Source organism: Aplysia californica, unplaced genomic scaffold (assembly GCF_000002075.1).
Source record: "Aplysia californica isolate F4 #8 unplaced genomic scaffold, AplCal3.0 scaffold00187, whole genome shotgun sequence".
NCBI classification, from domain to species: domain Eukaryota; kingdom Metazoa; phylum Mollusca; class Gastropoda; order Aplysiida; family Aplysiidae; genus Aplysia; species Aplysia californica.
In genome coordinates, this window is record NW_004797457.1 from 839,504 (window position 1) to 851,301 (window position 11,798).

General features: G+C 36.8%; 1 protein-coding gene across 1 annotated transcript; it reads right to left on the bottom strand.

The window, feature by feature from the left end:
- LOC101857338 lies at positions 1 to 10,674 on the bottom strand (the record flags this gene model as incomplete). The annotated part of the gene is given in 6 exon segments (XM_005098601.3): positions 1 to 1,277; positions 3,046 to 3,132; positions 4,131 to 4,246; positions 6,929 to 7,022; positions 8,782 to 8,964; positions 10,561 to 10,674. Coding segments are annotated over 6 exon segments (594 nt in total). The 3' UTR covers positions 1 to 1,254.
- Positions 10,675 to 11,798: the final 1,124 nt, after the last annotated feature.

The following is an 11,798-nucleotide window of genomic DNA, read 5'->3' on the forward strand; positions in this document are numbered from 1 at the left end:
TAAGTTACAAAAACTGTTTAATATACCATAATGAACTAGCCAAACTAGTCTTTTGGGAAAACGCACCAGATACTGATGAGACAATGTAACTTAAACAATTTGTGGTTAATTTAATTAAAACAAATAGTCAATTTTCACCATGGTGGGTCCAAATCTGACAATATCATAAACATATCACAGACAAAATATGTTATTTTTGAACAGAAACAACTGATGAAAAAAATTACGTAAATGTTATATCTACAGTACTTTGTAGGCAAAATGTATGCATCAAATACAAAAAGAAATAGCACACATGCAAATTTTGTTGAGCCACAACTTCAAATTTAAAAAATTAAGAAAAGTTTGACTGTAAAAGAGTCATTATAAAAATATATATGATTTGAATGTTACAGGTAACTGTAATGGCTATGTTACCACTATGCATAATAACTTTTACAACCATCATTATACAGAGATGGGAGTTTCAAAAATAAAAATGAAAGATGAGAGAAAACAGAAACAAGAGCCTTGATAAAAAATAAAAAAATAAAGGTGACAGAAAGATATTTCTACCGAGATAGAGGAGACTTTTAAAAAAGTGAAAGGTGAGAGTGAGAGGTAAGTTTATAAGTGAAAGGAAAATGTTGAACCTGATTTGATATTTTATGGCAGTACAGCAATGAGATGTAACAATAAAATATATGCCTTTCACTTAGATCTAACTACATATTTCCTGTATGCAGTCTTACACACACATAGCGAAACAAGAACCCAGTGAATAGATTTTCAGGTCCTGAATTTTTTCTTACATATATTATTTTTTTTTGTACATGTACTTAAAGTTTAAGTTAAAGAAAAAAATTTAACGCATTCATAGCTAAATTTATACATCACGAAGTGGTTTTGGAATCCCAACAATTTTTCTCTGTGCATGATAGACTATGCAATATAATGCATGTTATACATGAAGAAAATAATAAGAAAGTAATAAAGAAACGGATACTGATAGTGATAGTTAAATTATGGCGTACAGTAAGATGGGGAAAGAGAACTTGCCCATATCACCGCAGTTTAGGACAATAAAATGCAGCAGCATGACAGGCAAGCAATGCAGTGGAAGCTTTAATAGTGTATTGTGGTCCAGAAAAAACTGGTAGATTTCAAGAGATGAGTCCTGACTCAACTGCAAAACCAGAATGTAACAATCACTGGGAACCAACACTGGATGTTCTCCAAAGTACTGTGATCAGTCCTACAACCAGGAATAGATGATCACAGGTAGACTTTGGAATCACCTGAAAAAGTAAAAGAAAATCTGAAGATAACAGACACTTGGAACATACATTTTTAGAACATTTGGTGTATGGTAATGAGTTAGAATCTAGCATTGATCTAGACAGACAAGGGCGTTTCCTTTTCAATGAACTGAAAATACAGTATAATACAGAGATAGATTGAACACAGAAGACTCGAAATCACACATGCCCAACTGTGCCTGCAGTCCTGTTTTTTTCTTCTTCATTATCTTTGTAAGAAAATTACGCCTAGCTCGAATAAAAACATGGAACAGTCGAACTGATTATGCCACCGTAGAGGTCTAAAGTCAATGTCCTTTGAGGTGCACTTGAGACAAAATAATAATAACAAAAATAAATGAAAAAGGGCAAGGTTGGTAAAATACCACCTTCCCCCATCCACATAAGTAGCTAGCTGTACTATTTTTAGTGTACTGCTCGATACGTGTGTCAAGGCCTAGGCCTAGCAAGGCTGGAGTGGAGTGGGCAAGAGGAAGGGTTGTGCATCACACGATTGGCTTCTCCACCCCTCTTCACAAAGGTGGGAGAGGCGGATAACTGTTGCGACTTATCCTATCAAATTTCAAATTGTTTATATTTCCTTCCTTGATTCTCTGACGACACAGCCGATGCCATAACACTGTTTATGTATCCTTCGAACTACAGATCCCTCAAACAACAGAAGGGGGCTCTCGTGGCCTAGAGGTTAAGGTGTTGGCCTCTCATTCAAAGGTCCCGGGTTCGAATCCGGGTAGCGACCGAAAAATTTTCTTCTCTAAAATTGTCTCCTTTCACCTCCTTTCCTGCTCTCTAGCAATATTCTGTCGTCTGATTTCGTCTCCTCTTTCTGCCCCTACCCTCTGCCCCTACCCTCTCACCTCCTTTGCCCCCTCCTCTGGGCTCCGGACTCTTTCTGCAGCCTTTCTACTGCTACTTCTTGACTCCTTCTTACAGCTGCCACACCCCTGATCTTCTGGTAGGAAAGATCTACACCTAGCCTTCTCGGACAAGGGCGAAAAATCTCGGAGAGCCCGTGTGCAAGTTGCGCACGTTAAAGATCCCTTGGTGGTCTAAAATCGATAAGAGTAGGCTTCAGCCGCCACCCGGGCAAAACTCAAAATTTCCTACCAACTAAAAGTATTAGGTGTGCCCCGCGCGCTCATATGACCTTATGCAGTTGCCAGCGCCGTAAAAACACTTACCAAAAACCCCCCCAAAAAACTACAAAAGTCGATCCCCACGAGCTCGAGCTATCCTTGTTATACTGTAGTAGGTTCTTTTTTGCCTTGTTGTTTGTTTCTATAAACATAACATGAGAATCTTCTTTGTTTCAATTTTTCAGGAGCCAAGCATCACAGTATGATTTCCTTTACCGTTCTTATGTTGTTGTGTAACTATTTAAGTATTGAGTGAAGGATCTTTGAATTTTGATGAAAGAATTGTTTGAGACACAAACATTCTGTTATATATGTCAAAGTTAGTATAAACTCACTGGCATACTTGTATGGGTGAAATGACAGGGGTACGTGATGCAGCATGTAAAGATACATAATAAAGCCACTTAAGATTTCACAATTTTGTTTCTAAAACAAACTTTTTTTCATTTAGTAAACTCAACACTGATACACTTCACAGTAAAATTATCAGTAAAAAGAAAATTGGTTGAGAAGTTTAAAGAAAACTGTTTTGCACTACCTGTAAGTCCTGAAAAAAATGAGTTATTAGTTATATCTTTTCACATGAGAGTAATGGATGCACTAGTACTTACCGGTGCTATGTTGGGCACCTTTTTGTTTAATGGGTGGAAGCGGCCGCGGGTGGATGTTCCGAGTCTCATAATCAGGAAAGGAAAAATCTAAAGAAGAAAGAAAAATGTGTTTTGTTGGAAATCCTACCACAACGACCACCTCTTTAACTTTAGAGCAACAACCTCTTTTATAAAGCATGTTTGAGGAATCATAATTCATTTGCTACATATTTATCTGGCCTCCATATAGTGATATCTGCTTATCAAACTGTTAATTTTCAAGAGAGCCTCCAACACAAGGAAAATTTAAAAAAAGCTCCTCAAAGTGAGCTGCATAATATGACCACCATCAACAATCTAATATGGTCAAAATTCAGATATTTTTCAAGACACATTCCATTCGCAACTTTTTTCATTTGTCGGTTCCAACAAATTGAGGTTGGACCCGCCAAAATCGTTGGATGCACATTTTGCAGTATAAACTAAATTTCAAATTGCAATCAGCCATTCAGTTTAAGTTTTTACCATTAGGTTTTCCTATAACAGCCATTTGTGTCACAACACGGTGGAATCAGGCGCTCGTTAATTGTTGGGCATTTGGAGTTATTGGTATCACCTTAAAGCTTGTTCGTTTGTCTTGCTTTCAATGGAAAAATTTCCTATTTATCTTGAGTACATGTCGAGATATCTGCCATTGAATGAAGTGCAGTCGCCTGGTTTCAGAGAAAAAATTATTGAGAAAATGGCCTCCAAAGTTTGGCTTTACAAAGCATCAGAGTCCGTGAAAACTGACAATTTACATTTTTTTATGCCTTTATCTAACTTTTTTCAATATAATTCACACTGAAATGGGTTCTTAAAGTAAATGGACATAAAAAATGTTAAGCTAAAAAAACGAAAATTCGATAAAAATTGGCAAACTGGTGGAAAAGTGCCAGTTTCTTCATTTTCATTATTTTGAAGAGCGCCTGATTTCACCACGTTGCCTCACGTTTATGAGGCCATAAATTCCACATATCTATGCAGTGAAAAAATTCTATACCCTTGGACAACTTTATTTTGCAACAAAAAAAAAAATTACATTTTATTTTTAATCTAATTCTTACCAAAAGAATCTATCTTCCGCTGGTTTGAGTCTGCTTCACCACGCCTGAATGATTTCAATTCAACTTCTTGCCTTTGTCTGTGCAAAAGCTCCAAACGCTCAACCTGTTGCTCATCACTGATGGAGCAAGAGAAGGTAAAATAACTTCAGTGATTATATAAAATAACATAATGTCTGTGTAGGAATGTACTCCAATTGATTCTTAGCTGTTAAAGAGATCTGCATTAGGAGAGTACTGGGTATAGGTGTTCTTTAACCCCCCCTCATTATTTCCTTCCTTTTCTACTCAGTGAAAGTCACTCTCACTCTCAAGACCAAATACATTGTATAAAACTTTGCTATGATTATGTAGGCCTGGAATACAGTCTTTCTTCCGATATGAAAAATCTACACAGTAGTCTAGTTATCAGTGCAAAAGAAAAGGAACAAGCACAAAGATAAAATACCATGCAAAAAAAAGTCAAATGCAAAAACTTTCATGAAAATTGTAGGATTATGCAACTTTGAATGCTGTAGAAGAATCACAACATACAAAGCCCTCTGTAAAGACACAGATCTAAAATCTTATAAGAACTATAATGTTTTTGCTAAAACATAATATCCAACGCATTTTTGGTGAAATCAGGATATCCAACTATGTATTTTTACTGAACCCATGACTATTATTACACATCTTTTAAAAAATAAAATACACCCAAAGCAGTTTCAGTGAAACCAGCATTTTACATACAGTTCCTTGTTGTAATACAAGTTTGGCTATTGCATGATAGATCATAGGAATATGTCCTCCGCCCATCATACTTTATCTTTACCAATGAAAGAATGTGAATTTTAAAAAATAAAAAGTAGTAAAAATCAATAGGCCCACATAAGTGTAATGCATTCTGATTTCTCTATTATTAATTATTACTACATAGGTATGTATTCAGACAGGAACAGCATCAGTTGTAGCCTGATGATTACTGGTTAGGCTCTTAGTCTTAGACGCTGGATACAGAAAACAAAGAGTTTGATTCCCAAGTGATTAAATTATTCTATCACGTGTCTCCATCTGTCTGCTAGGATGTTGTTTCCCGCTCAAATTTTGCCCATGGGAGTGTAAAATAAAAATAAAAACCAAATATTAGGTCACCACATTAACTTCCAGTATGTTCATTTGAATCTTAATTTAAATCAATACAAGCACCTCTTTTGTTGCAGATAACATATTACTACAAAGATTTCGCTGAAATAAGATTTCATTACACTTTTACAAATCAAGGCTAGATAAATATATGTGTGGGGGTGTGCCTGAAGAAAGGTCCCAGTTGTCTGCAAAGCCATTTTTGAGCAACAGGGTGAAAAGGTAAAAAAATCGTACTCAACTCATTCGCTTTGTATTATTTTCGGCTTGTGGACGAATTTTTTTCGGGAGGGCGAATTGAGATGGCGACTAGTGCGCAGTTCACAGGTCTTTGGGGCCATAAATTCAAATAAATATCAACATATTATATACCAACATTTTCAGTATGGTTTGTAGAAAACATCTGTATTGTTTATTTGTGTATTTTTCAACTTTGATTCCTGTAAGAGGCGATTATGCAACACAATTGTGATTGGCTGCAGATAAAATTTGAAAAAAAAAATTTAATAATCTCAGTTGAAACTCAAAAAATATGTTTGCACCTAGATCTAGTCAAATGATACTATTGATACATCAAAATAACCATAACTGTATATAGAACAAGAAAATATTGAAAAATGTGAGGTTATTTACACACATTCCATCAATTTTGTACATTTTGATCATAACATCCGATATTGAAAAAAAAATAATTTTTTAATAATTTTGAAAAAAGGATCACAAACAGAAAAAAACCCACTCGTATCTTGTATGGAATTATTCAGAATTGCATTTGGAATAAACCTATATGTATCTTGAGTGGTACTTTTTCAGTAATTTCACCAAAAAATAGTGATTTTAGGGAGAAAAAAATATTTTGCCTATTTAGATCTAGGCCTAGGTCTAGCACTCAAAAATATTGATTTCTCAATTACAGTGCACTGGCAATTTGAGTCCAATAGTATCAATATTATAAAGAAGAGTTCTACATTTCTTTAGTGAGCAAAATAACGTTATATTTTGTTGTGTAAAAGTACTAAGACTCGTGTGTGGGCTATAATTTGGGCTTCGTGATAAAACAATGTCGCATAAACTTCGAAATCGTGTTTTAAAACTGAATCAAAACTTCCGATTTTCGGTGGAAACGCTTGACCCGGAAGTCAACGTTATATTATGACCTTTATTTTAACATGGATATGTGGATTGGAATAGAAACCAAGCTAAAATTGAACGTCGGTTCTCAAGCCGCCGGGGGCGGCTTAGTGTACTGACGGCACTTTAGTCGCGCCGCCCCCCTACGGCTCGGCGTAGCGAATGAGTTAAGAGAACTGGTAAAAAATTTAGTTCCATCAGTAAACATATGTTTGACCATTTCTTAATAGCATATTGAAAGGAATTTATAACATTTTAAGGTTTAATATTTTTTATCAGTTTTTTCTGTGGCATGTTGTACTTCATCGAAGGTTACAAGGTGATAGAAACTGGGGTATTCTCCAAACTTTGTTTTTACATCCTGTGTTACAAAATGTGGCATGTCTCTAAAATTGCTCAAGATATTTGAAAAATGTAAAAACCAGTGTGTTCAACATTGAATTGGTCACAAAAATATATGCCCTTATTTCAATATATCTAAAATATTCGACAACTGGGCCCTTTCCCTAGGCACACACAATAGGCTTATACAGATGTAGACTTACAAAAAGTGAAAGTAGACTCTTGGTAATATGCAAGGAACCAAAACAATGATAGTCACCAAGATGATTAGCAGTATCCACCATCTCGCGCCATTGTCTGCAATAAAGAATATTTTAAACTTTATACAATACAAACGTGAAAAAACAGATACAAAACATAATGGGTAATGATTTCGCCTACCGTATAACACGGGGATAGATCGAACACAGAAGACTAAAAAATCATACAACCGTCAAACTGTAGATACGGTCCTATTTTTTTTTCTTCTTTATCTCTGTAAGAAAATTAAGCGAAGCTCGAACATAAACACGGAATAGTCAAACTAATCACGCTGCCCTAGAGGTCTAAAGTTAATGTCCTTTGAGTTGCACTTGAGACAAAATAATAATACAGTCGAACCTGTGTAAGACGGCCACCCATTGTCAAGGAGAAAAGTGGCCTTATAAGACACGTGGCCGTCTTAGGCAGGACTGATCAAGATGAAGAAAACAAACCATTCCTTTCTGAGGTCCCAACCGAAAGTAGTCGCATTGTTGTTGTTGATATTGTTGCTGTTGTTTTCCCTGGGGGGGGGGGGGGGTGTTCTTTTGCTGCTGCTTTTGAGCAAAGGTGACAATAAAACGAAATGGACCAAGTACTATGATAAAACAAACATACGGGTCGCCACCACTCGGAGAACGAGCGACGCTTTTGTAACAAGTTCATGCTGACCTCCATGGTTACTTAGTTACAAACTGGGTAAACAGTGACCACTCATCTCCCTTGCTATTTGTGTCGTGAGTTCTGGGCGGGGCTTATGGGTTATGAGGGATCACATGCTTACCTCACCAGCAGCTGAAAATTTGTTACCTATTGGTCGAGAGTGGGAGGGGCCTACGCAACATGATCGGTTGGAGGGACTACCTCGGAACATGCGTAGAAATAACGACAGGTGATAGGATTATGATGGCTCGCCAACAACGCCAGGGACCAAAGCATGATTTATGACAAAACGTAATGGCGTCACTAAGGGGCCGTCTAAGACAGGTGTTATTGCTTGGTGTGATAGGGGTTGTGTGTCAAAATATTGTGGCCGCGGCCGCGTTGGACAGGTGCCCGTTTTACACAGTTAAATTATATAGAAAGAACGCTAGGGTGGAAATGGAAAGTGGCAGTTTGTACAGGTGGCCGTCTTATACAGGTGGCCGTCAGGGCAGGTTCGACTGTATTTTGAAAAATGGGAAAAGGCAAGGTGGTAAAATACCCCCCCCCCCCCCCCCCCCTCTCCACAGAAGCAGCTAGCTGTGCTATTTCTAGCGCGCTGCTCAACACGCATGCCTCGGCACTTGACTTAGCTACGCTTGTGTGGAGCGGGCGAGAGAAAGGGTTGTTTGTCACCGGATCTATTGTTTTGCCCCTGAAGTAGCAATCTTTGTTGTTTCCCTTGATTCTCTGACACATCCATGCCATAACACTGTTCATGTATCCCCTCGAACTACGGATTCCTCTATCTACCGTGGCCGGTCCCGACAAATTCGAGCTATCCGTGTTATACTGCACATGATTTTTCTTTGCTTTAAATCCAAGCTGTGTAAGTGGTGTTGACTTTGATTATCAATTTAAAATTAAGAACAAAAAATTGAAATTAAAAAAAAAACAAAAAAACAAACAAACCAATTTGAAATTTAGAGAAAAGAACAGCACAGACTGTGCTAAGAAAAACATTAGAATTTAGTTTGAAAATTGGACTTCTAAATGCAATGATTTTGGCCATCATTTTGAAAAAAAAATTTACATACATTCAACTAGATCAATTCGCATGTCAGAGAAGTTGACGTTAAAAAAATTGCCTAAAAAAATATTAACCTCTACTTACAATCAGATTCACAATTAGGAAAAGTCCCTTGCCAGTTTCCAGACACATCACACTCTAGGTTGAAAACAGAATCAGGCAGATACTGAGGAATACAGACAACCTCAAAGATTGCACCTTCACTGTATGAGGTCCTTATTGATGATAGCGGGTATATTTCACTAGGCACATCTGGCAGGAGGCAATCTGAAATGAAAACATTATTTTGCAAATTTCATCATCTTTGTATAGTTTGGGGGCACTGTATTTTTTTGTGTGGAGGTGAATTGGTTGTCACTTCATAATTCATTTACCCTGATCAAAGATATTTTATCTAAAAAAACAGCTGTATTTTGACTTCACACACACTAGCCTAGTCACTAGCCTTCTACAGTTTAGCCCACATACAATAGAGAAATTGGTGTGACGCGGAAATCTTTTCATTATGTGTGAATTCCGTTTAAATATCATGTATGTGGATACAGTCAAATTGTCTAAGATGGCCACCCAATGTTGAGGAGAAAAAGCGGCTGTCTTAGACAGGTGGATGTTATACACAGTGCCATTATAAAGTTTAAAAAACTCAAAGGGGGGATGGGAAGTGGCGGTGTGTACAGGTGAATGTCTTTAGTTATACAGGTGACTGTTAAAGCAGGTTCAACCGTACGAAGAAAATACAATGTACATGGACAGGAAAAAATTTGGTACGGTAACAGAAAATTTGTTTGCAAAGTGCCTGTTTCACTATGTGACTGTTTCATATGTGTGTGTGTTCGCTATGTGCATGCTAGACTGTAGTTACTTAATGTCTATACTTCTTTTAACCTGGTAAGCAAGCCAATGATGGTAGTTAAATTCCAGAGAAAATGTAGAATAATTGTCATCTTCCAGGGAGTGGCATAAAAAACAGTCAACACCATGGATTTGAAAAACCTAGTCTGAATGTATATCTATACTGATGGAAATTGTCTAAGATGACCAGGACTTGCCGAAGAGAAAAGTGGCTGCCTTAAGACAGGTGGCCTTCTTTCAGAGTCACTATAAAGTGAGAAAAAGACGTGAGGGGGGAGGGGCGTTTGTTTAGGTGATTGTCTTATACAGGAGGCTGTTAAAGCATGTTCGACTGTATTTATAAAAATGAAAAATGCCTTTCACCTTCACATAGAAGCTATTATTTCACAATATGTGAGGCAGCATGGTGGAATCAGGCTCTCGTCAAAATAATCAAAGTAAAGAAACCTGGATTTTTCCGCAAGTTTGTGAATATTTATTAAATTTTTGGTTTTTGGCACAACACCTTTCATGCTCATTAAAGAACTCATTTCTGTGTGGAATTTTCTGAAAAACGTTGATTAAAGGCACAAAAATGTAAATTTTCAGTTACCACGTACTCTTTTAAGCTGAGGAAATAACTAATCTTTGGTGGCCATTTTCTCACTAATTTTACCTCTGAAAAACAGGTGACCCCCACCTCCTTCAATTGAAAATATATCAACGTATAAGATAAATGGATATTTTTTTCATCCAAATAAAGACAGGTGAACAAGCTTTAAGATGATACCAATAACTCTACATGCCCAGAAATTGACGAGCGCCTGATTCCACCACGCTGACTCGCATATAAGCTTTAGGTCTGCTATTTTTGGCCTGTTAGCAAAAAGTTCACCAACCAGAATACAAGTACAAGATGATTCAAATTAGAATACAAATACAAGAATATAAAAGTACAAGATGATTCAAATTATCAGCACTTCATGCATCTCAAAAAAATATATCTACGAAAATAATTCAAATAATTCCTACCACAAGTAACATGTCTTGCACAATGGTGAAGTAGTACAGCAAGTATACACAAAAATCCTCGCAAGGCACCCTGGTAGGAGGTCATCGTCATTGTGGATTTTCAGTTATAATTTTCTGAAATTAAAAAAGAGAGATTAGAGAGTTTCTTTCATCCATCCATAGGAAATGCAACAAAAAAAGAAAAAAAAAGAAAAGAAGAATGAACAGCATCGCAAAGTGTCCTACACCTATAGGTGCATACGCTATACACCCACTGATACATTTCAAGATTATTATAATCTATATTAGCGTACATACATAGAGATGGTTATAAAGTCATAATTTTATAAAGATGAGCGTTTTCTCTCTCTAGAGGCTCTACGTCACTCGCTTTAAAATATTTCCTGATAAAGTGTAATATGATGATAAACAGTGTTCTCGTAAAATACTTATTTAATTTATCATTTAAATCCACCCCCCCCCCCCCCCCCCCCCCCCCCCCACAACATACACACAAAGTAACTCATCTTATTGTATAACTCTTATATGTTGGAGTAGATACACAATTAGATCTAGTAGCACAAGCAAAAGAATTTAAAAGAAAAGTTGTGATAGTGATGATGCTACAGGTGGCGAAGGTGGTAGTACTTAGTAGCAGGAGCAATAATAATAGTAGTTACTACTCAATTTAAATTTTAATTTCAGGAAGTTTACACCACCAGCTTTTTCACAACAACAAAAATTCAAGAGAGCTGAGAGAATGCAATTTTGTTCAATAGAAGTAGTAGTAGCAGTAGGCAGTAGTAGTAGTAGCAGTAGTAGTAGCAACAGCAGCAGCAACAGCAGCAGCAGCAGCAGCAATAATAACAGTAGTAGTGTATTTAACCGGCAGCGATTGCGGCCATGCTACTACTACTTTTTATTTTGCTGACAGAAAATAGTATTAATCATCAATGTGGAAAGAAAATCAGCTGTTAGCATTACTGATACTGCTATCATTATCAATCATTTCATTAAATCTGTTGTAGGTGGTTGGCGGGTGCTTTGGCACGGTTTGCTCCTAGCCTTCTTTTCTATAAAACATCTGTCGTCCTGATCTGTCCTCCTCCTATTTGTTACTCTCTTGAAACACCTCTAATCTTCTACTCATATGACATTATGTAGTTGCGAGTGCCGTAAAACACTTACCAAAACTTACATCCATTATCATTAGAATTTAATTTTTCTTATCTAGGTGGCCCTCAGCACGATCTGCAATC